The 25,833-nt window shown below is 28.4% G+C and overlaps 4 protein-coding genes across 9 annotated transcripts; 1 reads left to right on the top strand and 3 right to left on the bottom strand.

Moving 5' to 3' along the window:
- Window positions 1-6: 6 nt before the first annotated feature.
- LOC124492620 (ELMO domain-containing protein 3) lies at window positions 7-1,097 on the top strand. Its single transcript, XM_047055562.2, has 3 exons — window positions 7-241; window positions 308-905; window positions 958-1,097. Exons 1-3 carry the CDS (start codon window positions 86-88, stop codon window positions 1,095-1,097), a joined length of 894 nt encoding a protein of 297 aa, XP_046911518.1. The 5' UTR covers window positions 7-85.
- LOC124492602 (dedicator of cytokinesis protein 1) lies at window positions 801-7,498 on the bottom strand. Of its 3 annotated transcripts, none has more exons than XM_075735204.1 (7): window positions 7,209-7,498; window positions 6,862-7,139; window positions 6,647-6,795; window positions 6,149-6,563; window positions 5,890-6,070; window positions 1,654-5,814; window positions 801-1,586 (listed from the first exon to the last, which is right to left on the bottom strand). In XM_075735204.1, the coding sequence occupies exons 5-7, from the start codon at window positions 5,901-5,903 to the stop codon at window positions 1,094-1,096; spliced, it is 4,668 nt and encodes a 1,555-aa protein (XP_075591319.1). In that variant the 5' UTR covers window positions 5,904-6,070; window positions 6,149-6,563; window positions 6,647-6,795; window positions 6,862-7,139; window positions 7,209-7,498; the 3' UTR covers window positions 801-1,093. The 3 variants fall into 3 exon arrangements, with proteins under 3 accessions (XP_075591319.1, XP_046911495.2, XP_075591318.1); XM_047055539.2 differs by having other exon boundaries at window positions 1,654-5,821; XM_075735203.1 differs by having other exon boundaries at window positions 1,654-5,821; window positions 6,862-7,498.
- A 316-nt stretch (window positions 7,499-7,814) lies between these two features.
- On the bottom strand, window positions 7,815-9,951 carry LOC124491904 (uncharacterized). The gene is made up of 3 exons (XM_047054619.2): window positions 8,932-9,951; window positions 8,698-8,829; window positions 7,815-8,573 (listed from the first exon to the last, which is right to left on the bottom strand). Exons 1-3 carry the CDS (start codon window positions 9,869-9,871, stop codon window positions 7,849-7,851), a joined length of 1,797 nt encoding a protein of 598 aa, XP_046910575.2. The 5' UTR covers window positions 9,872-9,951; the 3' UTR covers window positions 7,815-7,848.
- Window positions 9,952-11,270: 1,319 nt separating this feature from the next.
- Window positions 11,271-25,534, bottom strand: LOC124491906 (calcitonin gene-related peptide type 1 receptor). 4 transcript variants are annotated; one of them, XM_075735207.1, is made up of 15 exons: window positions 25,100-25,534; window positions 22,711-24,218; window positions 15,903-16,969; window positions 15,658-15,802; window positions 15,455-15,571; window positions 15,197-15,303; window positions 14,692-14,783; window positions 14,293-14,367; window positions 13,677-13,728; window positions 12,967-13,184; window positions 12,816-12,879; window positions 12,628-12,713; window positions 12,367-12,544; window positions 12,188-12,295; window positions 11,271-11,861 (listed from the first exon to the last, which is right to left on the bottom strand). In XM_075735207.1, the coding sequence occupies exons 3-15, from the start codon at window positions 16,926-16,928 to the stop codon at window positions 11,580-11,582; spliced, it is 2,550 nt and encodes an 849-aa protein (XP_075591322.1). In that variant the 5' UTR covers window positions 16,929-16,969; window positions 22,711-24,218; window positions 25,100-25,534; the 3' UTR covers window positions 11,271-11,579. The 4 variants fall into 4 exon arrangements, with proteins under 4 accessions (XP_075591322.1, XP_075591323.1, XP_075591325.1 ...); XM_075735208.1 differs by having other exon boundaries at window positions 11,271-11,994; XM_075735210.1 differs by lacking the exon at window positions 25,100-25,534 and having other exon boundaries at window positions 11,271-11,994; window positions 15,903-16,671; window positions 16,745-16,969; window positions 22,711-24,459.
- Window positions 25,535-25,833: the final 299 nt, after the last annotated feature.

The raw sequence follows: 25,833 nt of genomic DNA on the forward strand, positions 1-25,833 counted from the left end.
CAAAATCTCAATATCGAAATTCTTCTAACCATATTTCACAATTGTGAATTATAAATTTGTGAATCATCTATTTTTAAAATTAATCATGTCCAACGAATGGGATGACATTGTTTGTCTACCAATCATCGATATTAGCAACAATTATAACAAGAATGATGTATCAATCGAACAAGATTCAATAGATTTCATTACTTATCAACAATTACATTCTCATGTATTTAGCATCGATCTTGGTGGACCAGTAATTATCATTTGATTGATTTTATTTTTATCTTTTGCACATGATTAATTCTCTTTTGTTTTTCAGCATGATCAAAAGATTCATTTTGAAAAGAAATGCAATTTTTTAATGAAAATTTTACGATACATGTTATTCTGGAAAACGTATGAACTAAAACCACATTTTGTTGCCGAAGGCAATAGAATTATACGTATTGCTGGCCAAACATTTGATAATCGTAATAAATTACATATCAGATGTTTGTATACAATTTTTGCTAAATTAACCGGTAATGTTGTTTTGGGCATGAAAAGATTTGGCCAACATTGGGAAGAAATTGGTTTTCAAGGATCCGATCCGTCTACTGATTTTCGTGGTGTTGGTTTGCTTGGTTTATTTCAATTAACATTTTTTGTAATTACGCCGAAAATTTGCCAACTAAGCAAAGAAATCTATGATCTATCAATGGATCAAGTTCAACATTATCCATTTGCCATTACTAGCATGAATATAACGCAGATTGTTTTGCAAATGTTACGAGATGGTTCACTTAATTGTTTCATAAATCGATCCGATTCAGTTTTGATTATTTTCAATCAATTTTATTATGGTACATTTCTTTATTTTCATAAAATCTGGAAAAAAGATAAGAAAACAATTATGGACATTGGCTATGTCCTAAAAGGTATGAAAAGATAACAAATTGAAAATTAATCAATTTTTTTTCATGTCGATAGATTTGAGGTATTATGTCAGGAATAATTTGAAAAAAATTCTCGATGATCTAGTCAATTATCAATCAATGGAAATGAATAAACCTGGTCATCAAGAAAATTTTACCAACATAATCAATATTGATGATCGGAATGATAATTAATTTTTCAAACTTGAATGTGAAGGCAATTCTGGTGGTGCCTGATATACGTTTTTTTTATCGGGTAATTCTGGCGGTAATTCATCTTGATCTTCTTCCAACGATATCGATGACGTAGACATTGGATAATAGACACTTAATTGACTTTGTATCGATGTACGTGAACTACTATAATTTCCACTAGATGGTCGTGATGAAATTCGTGATGATTTATTAAAATTTTCATTTTGATTATTTGATGATGGCGATTGTTGTTGTTCATTATTATTGTTGTTTGTATCAGAAATAAAACTTAAATTTCCTGTCGATTTTTTATGATGATCTGTATACCATTGTGTTTGTGAAATGTTTGCATTCGATGAATAACATATTGAATTTGATGAATCTGGATTCAAACGTCGTGAATCTTTTCGTCGAAAACGTAATGTATTTGTCAAAGTGTTTGCGGCATTTGTGTTTGATCGTCCAAATAATGATCGTTTGGTTAATGTCCTAAAAAAATCGATAAAAATATATGAATAAAATGAAAAAAATCTAGTCAAATTTAATGACAACATACATTGTTCCATCGATTGAATTTCGATGTGAGATTATTTGAGCTGTATCAGTAGGCATTGAAATGGTTAATCGTTGCATTTTATAATGATTTTCAATAATTTTTTGCATATCAGCAGGAAGATCACCATGATAGATATCTTCATATTTACATCGGACATCATTACGCATTTTTTCAAATGATTCAACAATATATTGATAAAGACCATCCATACTTTGATTAATAACATGTTGCCGTTGTTTTTGATCAGCTATTTTAATGGCCAAATCTAACAATGGTATTTGATCGACAATTAATCTTCTCAGATGATCCAAATCTTCTTTATCATATTCATCATCATGTTTATTATTATTATCATTATCGAAAAATGCTTCTTCATATTTGGAAACACCACCTTGAACATCAGAGCTAACAATACCTTTGATATGCATCAACAGATTATGCAATGGATGTTTATTATCATCATCCAATAGATATCTATAGATGATCATACGTGTTTTTTCATTCATTTTTTCCATCGTATCGATAGCATTTTTCAATGGATTCAATTGATATGTGAATTTTTCAATAATTTCCGAACGATACAATATACCGGGCAATGAAAACGCTGTACGATATTCACTTCTTTCAATCCACATACAAGCAAATTCATTCGATACAGGTCTTGATACATCATGGTTATAAGCATCTTTAATTAATTTTCTTGAAAATGTAAAACGATTAATTTCATTATATTGATAATATTTAATTATTCTTTCATCAACCAGTGTTTGTAAAAATTTATTCTTCACTTCATCACTAACTTTAGGATCAACACGATAAATGGACAGATATTGATCATTTTGATTAGCTAGTTCAGATTCCTGTATATCCAATTTGTCCAATAAACGTGCTTGTGGAAATTGATTCTGTAAACGTTTTGTAAATTCAAACAATCTTTCATAACTTTTTCCACGATATATAAATGATTTATTCTGGAAAAATGTTGAAAACGCTTTACCATAATAGGTTACATGAAAATATTCCGGTTCAATTCGTACACTGGATATGATAAGCTTATAGAATGATGCCATTTTTTCAAACAAACTGGACAACTTTACATAATCGAATATTTCATTTTCATATTGTTGTATCAATTCTTTACAATAAACAATACCGGCTTCCCATAGTTGACCTTTGTTAAAATTTTCAATAATATCAAAATATAATTTTTCTTTCAATTCACGATGTGAATTATAGATATTATTATTATTATTATTATAACGTTCATCATTATTTTGTCGTAATAATTGTTCCAATTGTTTATCCGACCATTCCAACAATATACTATGACGTGATAATGTATATGCAGCTTCATTATAATTTTCATATCGAATATGTAGATCATATAATTTATATAGATAACGAATATATAATTCTCTTCGATCAATACGTTCATAAAAATCAAGCAAATCAATTATGGCACTCATTAATGATTCATAATTATCAACATTTTTAACAACATTACGATAGATTAATAATTTTTCAATTTGTTCACCAATTTCAGCAACAAATTTTTCAAAATTTTCTTTCACATATTCTTCATGATTTTCACTTGATTCAATAAACATGTTCGTCAATAGCTGTTTGAACTTTCTGTCACCTTTACCGGCAGTGATTGATAGATCCATTTGAGTGAGCATTTCATCACGAAAAATTGCCATTTTTTCCATACATAAAAACATATCGAAAAATATGACAATCGTATCTTTTCGTATGGCCAACATTGGTATTAGTGCCACTTGAAGTAATGGACCAATCAATGATGGTATAAATTCTGCTTTATGATTACCCAAATGAAACCATAATGAACGTATCAAAATGATCATCTCTAAACGCATGTCTTTATTGAAATTTTTTTCCATACGTTTTCGTTTACAAAATGTAAATGATTCCAACATTAATGATGGCTGCGTAATGAATTTAATCGAAATGAGAAACAATTGATTCCATGTATCGATACTGAAATCATCGAAATAGATTTTTTCTTTGGTAAAATTAATAATTCTTGTCATTGCTTTCAATATGACAACATTTTGTGTAATATTCATATAGGACCAATCGGTTGGATAAATCAATTTGGTTGCATGATCAAAAATTTTCAATACGGATCGTATGAATTGTTCAAATTCATGATTACATTTTAATCGATTAAAAAATTCATTATAATGATAATCAGTCATTTGATACATGATGGCAATTATGATTGACCACATTTTATGACGAAATGTATTCTCGTTTCGTTTTTGCATTTGAAATGATAAAAATGTATCAATCATTGGCTGTAATAGTATCTGTACAAAATCATTAATATCATATTTGATAATACGTAAATCTTTTTGTTGTATCAATATTTTCAATGCATCACTTATAATGGCCAAACATTTTTCCAATTTTTCATGATGAAAATTCTCACCAACAACAATCACCAATGCAGTCTGTAGATGAACATTGATTGTTGGCACTAATTTACGGCGACATTCTGGATAGCCACTATATAATTCACTTTCAACAATTTCATGTATACATGACAATTTTTGTACACTTAATTCAGTGAATGGAATATTTTTAATCAATTTGATCATTTTCATTGCCAATTTTCGTTCATCAAATATGGTCAAAACATTTTTAATGATTTTTGGAAAATATTTCAATATTCCTAATTTTACTTTTATAATATTTTCACCATTCATTTCGTCTTTGGTTTCCATTATGTCCATTAGTCGTGTGAATAATTCAAACAAATCTTCCAATGCTGTCTCGAAATCATCACGATTTTTATCACCATTCAATATGACATATAGATTTCTTGATCGAATTATGAATTTAAATATAAATTCCATACACGTCACCGTATGATAACTAGCAATAGAATCAGGATTCTCTATATAATACTTGAAACTTTCAATCAATTTCATGTGAATCAATGTTGCACTGAAATGTTTTTCAATATATTCATTAAGAATTTCTTGAAAGTGAATATATTTATCTTGTAGTAAATGTTTTATAATATAGATTAATGCATCGAATATTTGACGATCATAATCGGAACGTGTGTATGGATCCATCCATATTTCAAACAAGGCATTCAATACATCATACAGGAATTTCATTATTTCACTACCTTCTAATTTTTGTACATTCATTAAAATTTCATTCAATGAAATTTTATTCTCTTTCCAACCTAATAGGCTTAGTATTTGAATATTTTGCGTTAATTTCGTTGAACAGACAACCACCGATATGGTGAATATATCACGTGCACTATGAACATACATTGTTGATAGTTTCTGTTTATTTATTGGCTGTTGTCTTGTTAATGATTCAATCGAATTGCTGGACAAAACGTTGTTATTGTCTTCCAATTGTTTAAGGTCGTTTTTACAGGATGGATACGATAAATAGCTTTTATCATTTTCATTAATTTTTTTTGAATCTATTTTATAAATAAATGGTCGATATATTTGATTTGCCAGTGTTGTTTCATCAGCATTCATTAATTTAATGAATGCAATGGCGAATGGTTTTTCATTCTTATCTTTATTCTCATTCGATGATCGATGTTTGAACGTAAATTTCAAATGTGCATCAGGAAATTTTTCAGTCGGCAACACGATTTTAATTGTTTCCATCCATTTTGGTTTATCTTCATGATAATAAACAACACTACGATATAATGAATCCATTGTATTATGTGAATCAACGGCTAAGCAATCATTAATCACCATGCCATTTTCATCAATGATTTTCACTGTTACTTCAATATTTCGTTCTGATTTTTTACTTCCTTTATGAAATTCACCGGAAACCAATGTTAGATATAAATCATTTCGTACATCTTCAGGTAGAATAATATCTCTGAAACCAATTTTTCGTGCAATATAACTGGGATATTGTGCATAATACATACGATATTTATCTAATAATTGCATTTTATAACTAGCAAACAATAAAATCGATATAATAAAACCTTGTGTTTTACACATATCTTTTGCATCTTTTGGATCACGAATCACTTTTCGTAACAATGAATCCAATGAATCACGTTCCGAATACATTACTAATGGTACGAATATTTCTTTTTTTTCTCTTTGATCCATATGATTATTGATTACATCATTCAGGCTGTAAACTTGTATGGGCAAAAAACAAATAAAAAATGAATTTCATTAATTCAATTTTCAAGAAAAAAAAACTTACCGGCAACACCACATGGTCTTTTCAATTCTTCAACATCAGGTTTTTTCATCATTGAATAGGTAGCTTTCCGCATACGATCATGATCAACAATATGCATGGTACCAACACGAATTACTTGACAAACTAAATATAATTGTTTACTATTGCTATTGCTATGAAATAAATCATTGGCACTAAAATCCTAACAAAAAAAAAAAAAAAAATTCGAATCAATTACAATAAAATAAAAATCGATAATCATCGCACATAAATCACATACCGTAAAAACAACACGAATATTATTGATTTTTTCCACTTCACGAACAAAACCAGTTTTTTCCCATTTTACGATATAATTTTCTGTAATAAATTTATGATTACCAGCATCATAGATGGCCATATTGATAATCATATCTTGTTTAATCATACAGATGAAATTCGATAATGTTATACAAAAATTGTAACAATTATTATAATTGAATCGATCATCATCATTTTCGGATTGTTTAAGAACAGTATATAATAAACTCGATTCCTGTCGTATTGAAGAATTCGAATCATTTGAATTGCGAAAAATTGAACGCAATTTTTGTGACTTTTCCCAATGATATTCAAAATATTCGATTATATTTCGTTCGAATGGATCAATAATTGATCCATCATGATCGCGAACAATTAGATCCAAATTTAAATGTCTATCAAAATTGATTTTGAACCATTTTTTGTTAATTATTTCAATCATCAATGATTTAAATACACAACAGGTTATTGCACTCACTTGTTTCCAAGATCGATTGTATCGATAATATCGATTCGAAGTTTTTTCAATTCACTTGTTGTCAATTTACCAGATTTAAGTAGCTGATATTTTTCAATCAATGGTAATATTAAATTACGAACGGTTGAATATTTTTCCATATCTCCATTCTGAGAAAACAAATTATTATTGATCCGTAAAAAAAAGATGAGTCAAATCAAATGTCAAACTTTTACCTCGAATATTTTTTTAAGCAAATTAATCCATTCATATAGAATCAAGATGGTTTCTTGTTCGAAATTATAATTATTATTATCGCCATCCAATGATGCATCATTTTGAATTTGAATATAATTTCTTGGAAAAACACCAAGTTTATTCGGTTCATTTGTCAAACGATAACCATAATACCAATGTTGACATTCTTGTTGTACGTGTACCACTTCTCCAATGAATAATGATAAATGTTGATGTTGATGTGTATGTTTGCCATTCACTGGATAATTCCAAATTGCTAAAAAATTGACATTGGTAAAAACATCATCATCATCATCATCATCATCACTATTGACAATTAACATACCGATGCCGATTTTATTTGCCGTTTTCCAAATCGTTTTCATTGTTCATCATCATCATTATCATCAGTAGTAAAAAAAAAAACACAACACAACAATGAAATGATTCAAACAATGAGGATTCACATTAGAAAAAAAATGCGCTCACAAATTTGTCATCATCATCGATAAATCTCTATTGCATTCAATGGTAATTTTTTTTTTTGTTGCTGTTGTGTTAGCCTGTTTTTGTCATAGTGGTGGTATATATATCATCGAAATGTGTTCTTCTTGCTACTTGTTGCTGTCGTTACCATGATACGATAATTTGCTCATATTTTTCCTGATTTATTTTGTTGATTGATATAAATGCTGCTATATAATTTATTTATATGGTATCATATATCAAAAACTTTTGCTTTTTTGCTTTTTGTCATTGTCAATATGTTATTGATAATAATGTTGATAATGATAATGATAATGACTGAATGCAATGAACAGGAAATGGTTTTTCAATCATCATTAATGAATGGAAAAAAATCATTGTTTCCGTTGATTATAAATGAAATTAGAACGAAATGATTTTTTTTTTGTGATACTTTAGTAGCCAGATAGATTTCCTGTTATGATTAGTGTTTATTTATTTTTGTTTTTTTGTTTTGTCTATTAGATTGCATATTTAATAAAATAAATTACAATAAACATTGAATAAATGATAATCAATATGATTCGTGATATAATATCGACAATATTTGTATCATCATAACTATGATTACTTTTAATATTATTTACAATCATTGAATTCAATCGTATCAATAGATTTCTTTTCCATTTATTCCATTGTTTTTTAATCAATTTTAATTTTTCATTCAATGATTTATCATTACAGCTGCTACTTGTTTGTGATGATGATGATAAATTATTGATCCTATCATCGTTGGTTGGTTCATTTGAACTATTCATATCCGTCATTGATGGTGATTGTGATTGTGATATAGACGTAGGCGTAGACGACGATTGATGACGACATTTTTCTATTAAACGATCAAGAATTTTTTCATTCCATTTATGTTGAAAACTATAATATGATAATATATGACATAATATGGCCATAATTATTAAAAAACTTAGACCAAATGTCCATATACTTAATGCTGTTATGATACGTTGTTCTTCTTTCAGTGTTTGAAATGTTTGAAATTTAATTATAATCAATATTATAATCGATAATGATATTCTGATGATAATATTTTGTATCGATATCCAAAATATTGATATGGAAAGAATTAATAGAAATATATGTAAAACATAAATATTCAGTATATAATCACCAATCTGTCGATTAAGCATAAAATCTATACGCATTATTGAATGTTCATTGCCACTTTCATCTATATAATATAATAATAATAATAAAAAGAAAGAAAGAAAGAAAGAGAAAAGCGTGGGTGGAAAAAATATCAAATTACCTAAAAAAAAAAAAAAAAATGAACAAAAACAAAAATCTACAATTACCCAATTCAATAATTGGTTCATTGACGATTGATGTTTGCAGCTGTTGTAAATAGAATTGTCCACTATGATATTCATTATGATTCCATTTGACATTATCCCATTCATAGATCAATGTTCGTTTATCATAAAGTGCTAAAGATTGTGTGTGTGTGTGTGAAATAAATATACAAAAATAAAAAAAAAACGTAAGCACAATTTTCAATCGATCAATTGTGAAAATACAAACTGACTGACCATTGGTTATATGAAATGTACATTCAATTTTATCAAATGGAAACATACGGCTATCATCACGATGACATTCATATATAGGAATGTTGACACGCATCTTTAATGATATCCAAACAAATGCTGTAGTTTCATTTGTATTGATGAAAATGTTTTCAACCAATTTTTCTTGTTCAATAATTTTTTGCAACGTTTGTTTTGGTTTATCAAACAATGCATTTGTTACATGTGCATTATTCCTAATGTGGCTGATTGGATGCCATATTTTTGTTAGATATTTTCCATCAAGCACAAAATTTTCAATCATTTTTCGACGTTTTTGACCACCGATTCCATCAACAGTATCATAATCATCATCATCATAATAGTCTTCATCATTTTTATTGTCATTTTGTTTTTGATTATCATTATTATTTTTTCTACGCATTCTTAACCGTTTATCCTTCCAACGTTCTTTCAATTGCATATCCAATACAATAACATTTTCCAATTTATCAATAGTTGTATCCAATATTGTTAAATTAACGGCTATTTTGATCGGTTTATAACGGCTAGATTTTGGTGGCTTTTTCGAATCATAGCTATCAGGCAAACGAAATGTTTCATGCTTCGATGATGATGATGATGAATCGTCCGATTCATTTATTATTAATTTTTCGGCCAAAACATCTTTCGGTTTGTTGTTGTTGTTGTTGTTGTTATTGGTCGTGGTCGTGGTCGTCGTTGTTGTTATTGTTGACGATGTGCCATTTTTATTCAATGTTGGTGACGACGATGCCTGAAGCTGTTGCAATTGTTGTCTAGTCAATATATTCAATTCTCGAAATAATGCATCAAAATTGGTATTCTGATCTGGTTGACTTTTAACATTGATGGTTATGGTTATTAGTATTATCACAACAACAATCAAAATGATGATGTTCGATGATTTTTGATAATAAATCATTATATATTATATATTCAAACCAACAAACAACTCGATGAAAAAAAAAAAACGAACAACACACACACACAACATACAAAAACATCTGATTCACATTCAGAAATGAAAGTGAATTTTTTTTTTTTTTTTTTTGATTATTTGACTATGAGAAACGAAAAACAAGAAAAATGAGAGAGAGAAAAAAAAATATCAAGGATTTCATTGTTGTTGATCAACTGCATGATCGAATTTCAGATCCATTTTTTTTTTGGCGTCATGCATGGCAAATTTATAGAATGTTTTGTGTGTGTGTGTGTTTGGACAACAGAAAACTAAACTAAATTTTTAAATTTTTTCGTAGAAAAAAACAACGGTGAAATTAATCCTTTAAAATAATGGCGTTTTTTTTTTGGTTGCCGACTGTGTGTTTTTGGCTGGCGGATATGTGTTTATGGTTATGATTGATATGAATTTTGTTATAGCAAAATGGAGAAAAAAAATGGAACAAGAAAAAAAAACACAAAATTCGCCAAGGTCATTTAGCTAAAAAAACGGAAATTGCATTATTGTGGGACAATTTTTTTTTCTCTTGTCGTTGAATATAATGATATGATATGATATGATTTAAATCGATGGCGAGAGAAAAAGAATCTTGGATTTTTTATTTTTTTTGCTTTTCTGGTTGCAAGAATTTCAATTTAATAATAAAATGAGGATTTTTGAACTTGTTTTTTTTTTACAAATTTGCACTTGTCAATTGTTGTGTGTGTGTGTGTGTATCTGTGTTTGTGTATTGTGTACATGGTACAAAAACATTTTCAAATGTTCCAAATGGAAAATATAAGGGACGACGGTGGGGGTTGGATATGGGAAAATTTAACAACAAACAAAGAGAATTGAAGAATGAATCATTTTATATCACAGTGATGTATGGAGAGAGAGAAAGAAAGAGATTGAGAATGAGAAATAGAGCGGGAACTGAGAATAAGAACAATCCATCCGGCAAAAGCATCAAGGAATCCAGCTTTTTTCATTTCTTTCTCTCTTTATCTCTTGTTATCTCGTTGAAATCATGTAGCGGCTGCTTCTGCTGTTGTTATTTGACTTGAAAATCTTTAGAAAATGAAATGAAATTGAATCAATTTTCTATCTTTCTCTCTCTCTCTCTGATCATATCGAGAAATTGGATTGAAAATGAAAATTTTGATGGATAAAATGTCAGTCTGTATGTGTGTTGAAATTATTCAAAAAATCAAATGTCAAACTGTTTTGTCTACCACCTGATTGTTTGGCCTCAATCAACCAAAAAACCAGCCATATCCAAATCAATTACTGTCTCTCTTTGAATTTAGGTTTTTTTTGTCTTGTTTAAATTTTTAAACTAAGTCATTTTCTTGTCTCTCCATGTGTGTTTGTGTGTGTGTGTGTGTGTGTGGGTGGATGTGGTTGGATTTCAAAACGAGACATTATTTTGAAACAATGACATGAGGTATTAAAATCACTTGTCTTGTCTTTGTAGTTGTTGTTGTTGAATGTGATTTATTCAATTGGATAATAATACAATTTTTTGTGAAGAAGAAAAAATTATTCATAAAGATAACTTTGGATATATATTTTTTTGGCCATAGAAAACAAAACAAGAACATTTTTGGTTTACTTTTCCAGAATTATTTACATTTTTTTTTTTAAGTAAATAGGATTATTATATTATGCCTGATGAAATGAAATGAAATCATGTTGATGATGATTGTTGTTGTTGTTGTTGTTGTTGTTGTTGTTGTCGTTGTTGTTGTTGATTTTGATGTTGATGATGACTATGATGATGATTGTATACATAATTTCCATCCATCTCTTCTCCATTATTCTTGTTATTATTCTTTTCAGCCAAATGCATTAATTCATTATTATTGTTGTTGTTGTTGTTGTTGTTACCGTTATTATTCAAAATATTGTTACGATGATGATGATGATGATGATGAAAGTTTTCATTAATTTCATAATCGGAAAGATTAATCTAAATTTAGACAACAACAACAACAACAACAACAATAATAATAATAATAATAATAATAATAATAATAATAACAATAAAAATGACAATAACAACATAAATATGAATCATGTGATTATAAAAAAAAATCAACAAGCTAATGAAATGTGTGAAGAATTTGTGTGAAAAAAAATTTATCAAATTCAATGAATAAAATGAACCAAAAAAAAAACAAAGAATGAAAAAAAAACATGCAACAAAACAAAATAAGGAATTATTCTGTATTCTTGTGTGTTTATAAATCTGTGCGAGTGAGGATTTTTTTTTCATTTATTTGCAACAACACTTACCGATATTTCTGTACCATGATGTGATGTAATCCGTTGATTATTATTATTACTGGTATATCCATGTACAAGTAAGAATTGATTCCATTTTTTCTTGACAACGGTCAAAACCTATGATGATTATCACATCATTAGTATATATTGGGTGGTAAAAAAATCAATCAATCAATCAATCAACATACCTCTCCATTAAAATAACAGAATAAAATTGATACACAAAAACCCTGTAATGATAAAACGATGGCGGAAAATATTTCATATGCACGTGCTGCTGAATCATTTGTTTCCGGACGAAATGGTGTCAATATAAAATGTAGGCCTAATAACGGAATCAATATCAAAGTTGCACGAACTGCTTTCCTATTTTTATTCGTTGACAATTGACAAAAGAAACATGATGATTAGATATAGTCATCTATTGATAGAGATATAGAGAGGCTAACCTTGTATGATGTGCATCGGCCGTGTTGACAGCTTGTAATTTCGTAACAAGAACACGAACAATATTGATAAGAAAAAAAGTATTCAACTATGAAACAGTGGCAACAACAACAAAAACAAAAATAATGATTAGATCCAAGAGAAAATAAAAACAAACAACAACGGGAATTGAGTTGAATTGCATGCTTACCACAAATGATATAATGACCGGAATATTTAATATCCATAAATATGGACTTTCATCAATCCAGCAGCTAATTTAATATTACAAAACAAAAAAACAAAAATTTGGAATAAAATTATTTTTCTGGTTAGTGATCCGTATTTCAGTATTAACTTACTTTTTTGTATCGGAAGAAAATGCACGAAATGTTGCATATGCCGATACAAATATGATCGGTATTGCCCAACCAATCATGTAGAACCATTTAAGAATTTTTTCCTCCGAAACAAATGCAATCACCAATATGGTATGTAAATAAAGTCCTTCGCAAAACATCCAAAAATAATTACAGACAAGAAAATAATGTAGAACAACATGTAATGCTTGACATGGAAACTATTTATGTTGGTATGTGTGCCATTTACATACACATACACACACATATTTGGACGTGTGAAAGAAGAAGAAAAAAAAAACAAGACAAGAATTTAATTAGTTGAATTGATTTTATTCATTCACCAAAGAAAAAAGAAAGAAAATTCATCAAGAATGTTTCATTGTTGTTGTTGTTGTTTGTTGTTGTTCATTTTATCGCATAAATCATCCAGATGATGATCATCATCATTAGTGATGATTGAAAAAAAAATTTTTTTTTTCTTCTCATTCATCAATCAATTGATCATTTGTTGTTGTCGCTGCTGTTGTTGCTGATTTTGCTTCATTTTAATATATTTAAACTGGACACAAACCAAACAGCTGATTTGATTAAATTTTTATGAATTTTTCTCTGTGTGTGTGTGTGTGTGTGCTTATGTCTCTGTTGGTTCATTTTAGTTCATCAATCAAGTATAAAAGTTAGTTAGTCCATACAAGGAATACAATACTTACACCATTTTCAAATAAAATATTTCCATCCCTGATCACCAGATACCAAACGATCCTAATTTTTTATTTTATTCAACGACAAAAAAAAAATGATAATGATTATGGTGATAATCACAATTATATAATGTCAAAAATAGGCAACAAAAACGGAAAAAAAAATTTCGAAAAAAAAACTCAAACTATCAAAATGATAATCCTCAGTCAAGGATAAAGATTTTTTTTTTTGATTTTGCTTGATTTTTCAAAAAAAAAAAAAAAAAAAAAATAAACTGGAAAAATCTCTGTTTTCTGTATAATTAACTTGGTATACTTGCTACTGTTTGTGTGAGTGTTTACAATAAATTTTTTTTCAGTTATAATTCAGAGTAAATGACGCACTTTAATAAATATATATATATAAAGTATATTTGTCTATCTCTCTCTCTCTCTCTCTCTGGTACTTTATTTCGATTTGATGATAAATATGTTGATTTCGATTCTGGAAATCATATATATATATATATATACAGAAACTAAATCGCGTTTACAAATCCAAAACAAAACAAAAAAAAATTTGGGAAAATGGAAAAAAAATTGTGCAGTCAATCAAAAGATAACAACAACAACAACAATAACTTACCACATGAAATTGTTGATGATAAAACTTACAAAAAGATTTTTATGTATACGTATTCGTGTCTGTGATGATAATGTTCTGCGTAACGAAAAAGGAAAATGAAAATACGTTTGGTTTGTTTGTTCGATTAATTTTTTTTTGTTTCCATCCGATTTGTGTTCAATTTTATGCGGGCATAACAAGAATGAATGTTTTTTCCATGTTAAACAGGGACATTATTTATTTTATATTACCAAAAAAAAAAACACACCGAGGATAAAAATAGCAAACGAGAGACAAAATTCCGTTTTTTTTTCATACATGTATAAAAAAGAAAGAAAAAAGAAATTCGAGAGAGTAAAAACTTTGAACAGTGGGCAAGAAAAAAATTGTCGATAAAGTTCATGAACAATATATACTTACTTGAATGAAACAAAAATTGTAAGTGAAATTAGCAATGCAACCAATGATATTGAATAGCCAACAATGTGTAATTTGATGATCATGTTGCGAAACTAAATTCATTTTTTGTCGTCGTCGTCGATGATGCGGATGATGTTTTTTTTTGTGATTGCAATCGAAAAAAAGAAAATAAAATTGGTAAATAATACAAGTATACACTGAAAAATTAAAACTAAAACTAAAACTAAAAAAAAAATGCATCATTTTCTGGCCCATTGAAAAGAATTTTTTCCTTTCTTCACTTTTATATATATATATACAGCTTCCGATGACATGAACATTTTAATGCCATTTCGTTATATGGGAAAAATTTTAAAAGAACGACTTTTTTTAAGCTCATTATAAGCTATATATTATAAGCAGCTTGAAAATGGCCGGGTAATTTTTTCTTTTTTGTTTTTGTTTTTCCTCAAAGTAAGTAACTAAAAAAAAATGGACACTGATATTGTGTGTGGTTATTGCTTACATGAAAATCCGGAATATCAACACATGATGTATAATTAGTCCATGGTACATGTGTTTCATGATGTACACGCCATTTTCCTTCTTTTGTACATGTTTTATGTGCTTGATCTAGGATTATCAAGAAGAATTTTTTTGTTTGTTTGTTTGTTGTTTTTTTTTGCCCAGAAGAAAATCCAAAAAAAAAAAATTTTTTTTATTAAGTTATCGTTATTATTAATAAAAGAAATCAAAATTTAAAAAAACAACAACAACAACAAACTTTGTGGATTGAATCCATATACAAAATCTGGACAAGAAAAATATGATACTTCACCAGCTGGAGTATCATTGAAACAGGTCCAACCATCGAATGTACGTTCACAGAATGGTTTGGCCACTTTTGAAATGAAAAAATTTTTTTTTTTAAATTAAAAAATCACAAACAAAAACAAAAAACAAACAACAAACAGCACAAACACATACATTGATTTGATGGTGGCAATGACAGTACATTATCGATACAATCAATAAATGCCTGTTCACTTTCTTTATTCTGTGTAAATTTGCTATGTATCATACGTTCACGGATTTCGAAAATTTTCTGCAATTGATTTGTGGTCAACAAAAACTTGATTGTTTGATGAAGATAAAAATAGAACAGAGAGAGAGAGAGAAAAAAAAAAATTTCATTTAATCAAATCTGATTATTTCGAAATTTCATTTCATACCAATTTATCATTATCTAGGCCACATGTTGAATAATTTGCACTGGATTCCCAGATTCCATCATCATTACAATATCTGGAAACTTTTGCTGCTGCTACTGCTGATGATGATGATGATTGATGATGATTATGGTGATGTTGTTGTTGTTGTTGTTGTTGTTGACGTGGATGATGATTGTGATGAGCAAAATCATTTTGATCGGACAACAATGTCCAATCATTGTTTTGATGATGATTTTCACTATTTTCATTGGTTTCATCTGAAATTAAATTACCACCATCACCACCAACAACACTGAAAGCAGTACGTTCATGAAGATTTTTCAATATTTCATAACAAAATATATAATGAACATTTGACCGTTTAGTTTCCGGCCACATTGTTATACCATCACAATCGGCTGGACAATTTGTTGTTGTTGTTGTTGTTGCGGTGGATTCAATTTCAAAATTGTTGTCGGTTTCACTATTTCTTTTACTATTGTTATTTGTTGTTGTTGTTGTCGTCGTCATAATTTTTTCATCATTTATCTCATCATCATCAGCATTGTTTATTGATAATTTTCTTAACTCGGTCATTATGAGTCCAAAACGGCAGTCAAAATATTCATTAAAAAAATTGGAAGGTTTCAGATAATAATAAGAATGATGATGATGTTGTTGTTGATGATGTTGATGTTGATGTTGATGATGATGATTATGATTTTGATGATGATGATCAATAGTTGTTGTTGTCGTTATCAATGAATTGGTTATATGAAAATGAAAGCTGCTACAAAATAACAATATCAAAATGATCAAGTTATGAAACGACAACGTTTTATTGTGATGATTATGATAATTACAATGATGATGATGATGATGATGATGATGGCGTTGATGCACATCAATACATTTATGTTTTACATATTTCCAATGATGATGATAAATTTGACTATGATGAATTTTTTGAATTTTATTTCTATTTCTATTATTATCGTTAATGATGATTTTCATGATTATTAGATGATGATAAAAATATCCAAACATTGCTTGTTTGTTTTTCTTCTACATTAAATTATTACATATTACTAAAGTTGAAAGAAAGAAAAGAAAAAAACCATGGAAAAACGAAAAAGAAAAAAAATATGGTTATCATTTTGTGAGTAAAAAAAAAGAAAAGAAAAAATCATAAAGACGATCGTCTTTGATCGATGACAGCCTGTTATGACGGAAAATTTAGTTTTCGTTTTCATTTTTTGTTTTGTTTTATTTACCAAAAAAAAATCAAGAACAAAAGAAAAAATTTAGACGGGTACCAGCCGCCTTTGAATTGAGTTTTTTTTTTTTCATTATTTAGGCAAATAATAATGTTATATGGAAACCTTTATTTGTATGTGTGTGCGTCTACGACTTATATTTCGTGACTTATTTGATATTTTTGAATTTTGATGAGAAAAAGAAATAAATATGCACATCAAAAAAAAAGAAAGAAAAAGAAGAAGAAGAAAAAAGGGTTAGACATGACGTATTAATACAATTTTTACTGTTTTTCTTTTCTTTTCTTTTTTTTTGATTGTAAATGTTAATGTCATCATTATCCGCCAGCAGCTGGCTGATATTTATTGTTGTTGTTGTTGTTGTTTGATATTATAATAATTTTATCCATCGTCAAAATCATCATTTTGTGTGTTGACAAACCAAAACGAAGAATCGTGAAAATTATTCTGAATGAATTTGACATGCAGACACATAAATAATATACAAATGTTTAATGATTTGGGTAATGAAAAACGAAAAAAAAATGCGGTGGAACAGGAAAAAAAATTCAATTTTAGCTACTGCTGCTGCTGCTGCACATTAACATAAAATTGATTTGTCTGGATTCTTAATCATTCGAATAGAAAATATTTGCAGCGATCAAATTGCTTTCACATAAAAGTCAAATATAAAAAAAAGAAGAACGTTTTTCGGTTATTATTATGGGGATGGAATGGGATGGCATGGCATGGAATGGAATGGCAAAAAAAAAATCTGATTGATTAAGCTAAATTATAGATTTTTTTTTTTTTGGTTCTGAACAAATCCAGAATATAAAACGACTGTAAAGTGTGTGTGTGTGTGTGTGTGGTAATCAATTTTTTTTCTGCTTCTTATGAACACTCAGTTCACTTAAATTTGTAGCCGAATCCCTAAAAAAAAGTATTGGAAAAAAAAGAAGCAACGTAATGATTGCCCATTTGACATCCAATATTAACAGTTTGTTTGTTTGTTTGCTTTTTTTTCGATCGAAAATCATTTTTATTCTTCTTTTTTTTCTTGTTTCAGAATCGTTTTTCATCATCATCATCATCACCAGCTCTCATCTAATGTAATAACGATGATGATGATGATGATAATAATAATAAAATAAGAAAATGAAAAAAAAATGAAGAAGAAAACAACACAACAACAGAGAAAAAAAAATAAAAGCCATGAATCCTGAGAAATGAAAGAACAAAAAAAAACCCAATATGATTTATTGACATGACATTATCCATTATAATCAAAATCATTATACTAAGAAGTAGTAGATCAAATCATCATTTGCCCAATGGAGTAGTAGATTTTTTTTGTTTGTTTCGTTTTTCGGAATAAGAATTTTTTTTTGTTCATTGAATTTATATACGAATAAAATACATATGATATCAACATTTATAAAGATTGGACCATATGATGTAGTGAGGAAGAAGAAAAAAAAAGTAACAAAAGTAAAAAACTGGTACATCATGCACACACACACGATAGCACATCTCATTTTAATTTTAAATTCAATGATGATGATGATTTCAAACAAACCAAAACATTCATAGAATCAGTATATTCAGATTCTGATTATAATAATAACGATGATGATGAAAGATTGCGAAAAGTGGATGTGAATGTGAACGAATGAAACTATTCAAAAGTTTTAGAAATAAAAATAGAACCAAATGTTTGTTTGTTTGTTTGTTTGTCTGTATTTTTTTTTCTCTCTGTAAATTTAATTTCAATAAAATTAAAGTGATGGATCAGAAATAAGCAGCCAAAAAAAAAAATGAAACACCAGGCCCAATGGTATGTGCCACACAACTGAAATGTTAGCTTCACTGTCGTAATTTCTGATTTCATAATAGCCATGTTGTTGTTGTTGTTGGTGAATTTTTTTCTTTTCATTCATTCATTCGCATACAAAATACATCAATTAAAATCAACGAGAAAAATTTTTTTTTAATTCCACGTTAAGCTAGACAAATTGGCTGTAATTCTCGTCATTTTTTTTTGTTTTGAGATGCGGAAAAAAAATGAAAATGACGTCCAATCATAATAACAATAATGATGATGATGATGATGATGATGATTATTCAAGTTAAAACAAAAACAAAACAGATTTTCTATTGAAAATTTTGATAAATTCGAATAAGGATTTACCATTGTCGCTGTTTTTGTGCACACACACACACACACACACACTATGAATTTGAATTCAACACTAGCAATGATGATGATGATGAGTTGTATGATGATTAATATTTTATGGTTATTCACAATGATGATAATTTTCCATCATCATAATCATTATATATCATAAAATGTGTGTATGTGTCAGTGTGTGTGTGTGTGTGTGTGTGTAAACTGAATTTATTTTTTTATTATCATCAAAACATGCACACACGAAACGAAACGAAACGAAAATTCATTTTTATTATTTATTCCCGGATCCAGAAAGAATAAGAAGAAGAAGAAGAAAAAAAAGAATGAAAATAAATTTCCGACATTATGAATTGAGATTTATTTTCCTTTCCTTTGATGTACATTATATTGTTGGACATTTTTATTGTATTTCACATGTTGTCGCGCTGTGTGTGTGTGTGTTTGTGACATGGCCAACGACGACAACAACGACAACGACAACAAAAAAATAATCTTCAGACCGGTATATTTGACATGCATTGCTTTATTGGCCACAATTATTGTCTCTTGTAGGTTTTTTTTTACAATGAATTTTTTTCTTTTCATTTTATTTCCACAGAAATCATCATCATCATCATCATCATCATTAGTTATGTAATTAGCCAAGAAGAAGAAGAAGAAAAGGAAAGATACTCAAGTCGGTAATTGCACTCACACACACACACACATTTACTTTGAGTTTAGAGTGAAATCAAATTACTACGAAAATACTAAAATATACTTTCATGGTCCGATAATAGAAAAGAAAAGTAAAAAAAAAAATGGAAAGCAAATGGCATCAATTAATTTTTCATTTCATTTTTTTTCTGGTATTTCACATAATGGTTGATCAGATGTTAATGATGATGTTCTCACATTCTCATCTTATTCCTGGAACAATAAATTGTGAAAAAAAGACCCAATACAACTCTATATGCACTATTAACGTTGTCATTAGATTGTTGCAAAAAAAAACTTTCACATCTTTTTTTTTCTTCTCCTACCTATGTGCCAATTTCATGCACACACGCACACAGAAAAAGTCATTTGAAATCACCAAAAAAAAGAAAAGTTATTATCGTATCGAATATTTAGCCAGATAAACGAATGAAAGAAAAGAAAAAGAAAAAGAAATTCACCTGAAAATGGATGTTTGAATTCAATAATATAGTAACAATAATTCAAAAAATGAAAAAAAAACGATAAAAAACAACGGCAAACAGCAAGGTTAATTTGCTGACGTAGGACAAATTTAAAGAAAAAAAATTCCTCATCATATATGTCTGATCATGATTTTCTTTTTGTTGTGGGCATTTGAAATGTGATAAGAAATTACAAAAAAAAAAAATTCGATTTCACCATTAACACGCTGTCTAATTAATGTTTTTTTTTTTTTCATTTCAACTTGATCATCATCATCATCATCATACATGCATAATTCCAATCAATATGTTGATGATCAAAGCACTAGTAGTAGTAGTATACTATAGTATCAACTGCAACTGTCATCTGAATGAATGTTGAATATTTTACGATGAAAAACAGCAACAGCAACAACAACAACAACAAAAAACGAAACAAAATGTTGATGAAAATATTCTTCATCATCATCATCATCATCATCATCAACAAAATTTATGTAATTTATTCATATGGAAGATATGAAAATTACAAAATTTTTTTTTCCTTGGCTCATGGTGTGTGTGTGTGTGTGTGTGTGTGTGTGTTTGTGTGCGTTTTTCAAATGACTTTCATTATAGATGAATGATAACCCGGCAAAATGTCATTATTTTTTTTAAATTGGAATATTTTGCTACAATAAACAAAAACGGACGAACGAAAAAACTTGTTAAAAATTTTCATTTCATGATTATGTTTTTTTTTTTGTTGTTATTCGGGTTTGAATACATCTAAATGTATTCAAATGATAATGATATTTTTAAACATTTTTGTTTTGTTTTTATTTTCACACAGACAGCCGGATAAAAATTCATTTCATTTCATTGTAATCAACATCTAAATGATCACTGTTTTTTTTTTTTTTTTTTTTTTTTGCTTGCGAATATTCTACTGAAATTCCGAGTTCTGAGAACAAAAAAAAAACACGCCAAATTATTGGTATTTATATATTTGGCCGATGTATACGTTGTTACTTTCTTGTGCATCAAAATATCAATGTTTTCTTTATTTTTCTCTCCACAATTTATCTTTTTTCTTCCTCTCTTCAACATCGATGAATGTCATTTTTAATCCTAGGTAATTAATAATAAATTACATTCTTCTTCGTCGTCGCTTTTTTTAGAGTTTATTTTGAATATAAAAAAAAAATTGTGTGTGTGTGTGTGTGTGCGGCTTGGAACAACAAGAAGCTCGAAAAAAAAATGATGAAGATGATGAAGATCAAAGAATGAAACGAAAAAAAAAAGATGACTGAATGATAAAAAATTTATAAGTAAACATGGACCTTGTTGTCTTGTAAATATCAAATGTTGTTGTTGTTGTTGTTGTCGATGTTGTTGTTGTTATTAGGTTAGGTTGATTTACTACTTCAATGATGACGATTATTGTTGACAAATGACGACCGATTGTTATTCTTTTACTTTTGTCATCATATGACAATTATATCGTGTGATGAGAAAAATTCAATAATAATAAACTTGATGAAAATGTCACAAACTTTGGTGTGCGTGTGTGTGTGTGTGTGTGTGTGTGTGCGTAAATCAAAACAAAAATGAAAAATCAATTTCAACTATACTACTATGGCAGGAAATTTAAATCAATTTTTTTTTATTTAATCACATTGAATTGTGCAATGTAATAAATCTGGGTACACACACACACACACACACACATTATGTTGTTTTTGGGTTTATCTTTTTTCTCACTGTGAATATTTTAGTAGTAGTAGCAACGCGCGTGTGAGTGTGTGTGTGTTTCAAATCATTTTTGATTTTTTGGCTATTTCGAATGTTCATCTCATCTGATAGTATAGAAATGAAGCGACTTTTTTTTGTTTTTTTTTGTGTTATCTCAAAACTCACGTCCGTAATTTTTTTTTCTGCCTTTCAATCTTTATGTGTGTGTGTGTGTCGGTGTGTCAGAAACACATATAACGACGTCAACAACAATTGTCATGGATCTTGGATTCGATTTTTTTGTTTTGTTTTGCCGGCACTTTGTAACTGTTTAATCTAGTGGTTTTTTTTTGCCAGACATTGATACAAATGGCCACAACATCCACAAGATTTTTATTGGCTTCGCAAATAAATAATGGAAAAAAAAAGAATTTGGATGATGATGAAGAACGAAAAGGAAAGAAAATTTTTTTTTTATGATCATCATCGACGAAAAAAAAACTTGCCATTTTTAAGATGAATTTATTCAGTATTTATCAGTACACCCATATGGCAACAAAGCCATTCAATGTCATCAAATATATGTGATTTAGGTATGAGATGCGGAGAGCAAAAAAAAAAACAAACAAAAAAAAAGAAAATGTCAAATCCACATCAAACAGGATGAGTGGTGATCAAAATAAAATGAAAAAAAAATATAACTGTTGCTTATATATTATTCACCGTTCAAATGTTAAATGGCTTCATTTGTTTTTTTTTCTTCCTGAACGGAAATGAATGTGTCATGTTCACACATTATTAATAAAATAAATGTTTGTGATTGATAATTCAATTCAATTCATTTCATTCATTCATTTCATTCATGTAGTCAATCAATCAATCAATCAATCAATTTGAATGTTTTGTTGTTTTTGTTGTTATTTTTTTTCTCTGTCTTTTTATTTATTTCGCGAAAATGACAGTTGATGATTTGTTTAAATTAAATTAAATTACATTGGATATCATGATGACACAAACACTTGGATAAAGTTTCTGTGTGTGTGTGTGTGTGGGTTTTTTTTCATAAAGATTCACTTTCACTTTACTTTGAAGACAATTAATTCTGAATGAACATAGAAAAAAAATTGCTGCAGCTGATCACAATGATTTTGGCTGCAGTTCAAGTTGTTGGATTTTGATTGAAAAAAAAAACGAAACCAATCATGGAATGCGTGTGTAAATATCACAGAAGCAAAACAAAAATGAAGAAAAAAAAAACTCTGAAGAGAAAAAAATTATTTGATTTTTTTTTTTTTGGAATGTTTGTTTTTGCAGCTTGTCCAGATGATATTCGTGATAAGATCGAAGAAATCGGATCTGATTTTTGTAAAAAAAAACTCATTCGATGAGTACGATGTTTTGATGTGTGTGTGTGTGTGACAACAAATGCTGATGTAATGAATTTTCAGTTGTGATAGAAAAAAAAATGAATGAATGACTGAATGATGGATTCAATTTGATGGATAAACTAAAATTGAAAGTGAGAGTAAGAGATAGAGTGACTACGTGCGTTTTTTTTTTGATGGACAAACGAGATCAACAAAAAAGTAAGAAAATGATAAAGTCGAAATGTAATATATTTATTTTAACTTCATCAAATATACAGACACATTTGGACATTTTTTTTTTCATTTCATTTGATTCTGATCGTATATATGTGTGCGTGTGTGTGTATAAGTATGTGTTTATATAATGGTCAAACAAGTTTCATTTTCAGATGATTTTTTTTTACAAATATAAACCATCACACATGAACAGACATATAGTGATGATGTTGTGGTACACACACACACACAAATTGAATGTAATTGAATTGAATTAAACTTGAATGATGATGATGATGATGGTGATCAGAATGATTGATTCTGCGTTCAAATAAAAAAAAATTGATTATTGAGAATTATGCCATCGTTTTGTTGTTGTTGTTGTTGTTATTGGTGATGATGGTGTTGCCAAAAAGAATCTTAATCATTTTCTTTCGTTTATTTTTTTTTATGGATTAAAATACGATAAAGAATTAACATTAAATGATGGTCGTATTTGGCGTCATCAGAAAGAAAAAAAAATTGTCGTCGACGTCGTCGTCGTCATCCTCGTCATTGTCGTTATCAACAATTTGAAATATGACTGTGAATATGTCATTGGAATTGGAAATCCTTAACATTGAACACATACACACACACACATGCATACAATATATAATTGATTAATTAGTTTGAAATTTTTTTTTTTTTTTTTTGATTCAAAAAGTGAGAGTGAGTTAGTGAGTGAATGAGTGAGTGGATAGGATAAGATTTCATTTAATGAAACGGACATCATCAATCTGTCTATTTGAAATTGACGACAACGATAAAAAATGACGACGGTGATGGTGATTAACAGTGGACGTAAGAAAAAAAAATTCCTCTTTTTTTTAATGCTCATTTACTTTGCTAAAAATAATCTTCTGAATACGTGATATTTTCTCACTTTTGTTGTTGTTGCTGTTACTTCAATTGATAATCTTTCTCTTTCGTATGTTTATTAGTTCTTAAAGTTTGACCATTCGACCTATCTTGTGTATGGAAAAAAAATCATCTAGAATTCACGTGGATTTACAGTAGCAGCAGTAGCAATGAAAAAGCTCGTAACTTTTTCTCTCAATTTTTTTTTCTTCAATCAAACTACATTTATATAGACACACACACACACACACACACACACACAAATGCAGAATAAACTAATGAAATTAATAAAACACATAAATGATTAAGAATTTTTTATTTTTCCCTTCCATTTTTATCAATATTTGTTGTTTGAAAAGAACGAAAAAAAAAGGAAAAAAACCAAAAACGAAAAACGAAAATATCTATTTACCAATATATATAGGTGTATGCCAGATCAATAATACAAACAAACTATATTTGTGTGCATGATGAAAAAATTCTTCATTTACTGATGATAATGATGATGATGATGATGATTTTAATTAACACAAAATAAAAAAAATAAAATTTTTCTGTGACATGAGAAATGTGGGAATTGAATTTTTTTTTTTTTTTTGAATTTTAAAATATTTTCTCACAAACAATTGAATGTGTTTTGGCGCGTGTCAAAATATACACAAACACACAGAGAGAGAAATCAAATGGTGGTATATAATCAAACGTTGCTGCTGTTGTTGCACATTTGAAATACAGTGAAGAACTGAATGCTTTAATGGTAAAGCAAAAGAAAGAAAAAGATGACGATGATTATTTGGAATTGAATCTTCACAAGCCAAAAAATTTTATTTCATCTTGATTCTGACTATCTTGGTTGCTGCTTCTGTTGCTGTCGGTATATATATATATATGAATGAATGAATGAATGAATGAATTATATGGAGTGTGTAAAAAAAAAAAAAAAATTTTTTCTTTCTTTTGCTACTACCATTTTTTTTTGCTGTCGATATTTGTGTGCAGTGTTGCTGTTTAGTGTTTGATAAAAACCGTGTATTTTTTTGTTTTTGTTTTTGTTTGCTTACTTGAAATATAATATTGATATTGATGTAGCGTTTGGCCAAAAAGAAAGAAATAAATTGCAGCTCTATAGATAAAACTGGTAGGAAA

This window comes from Dermatophagoides farinae, chromosome 1 (assembly GCF_024713945.1).
Source record: "Dermatophagoides farinae isolate YC_2012a chromosome 1, ASM2471394v1, whole genome shotgun sequence".
In the NCBI taxonomy this organism is placed as follows: Eukaryota; Metazoa; Arthropoda; class Arachnida; order Sarcoptiformes; family Pyroglyphidae; genus Dermatophagoides; species Dermatophagoides farinae.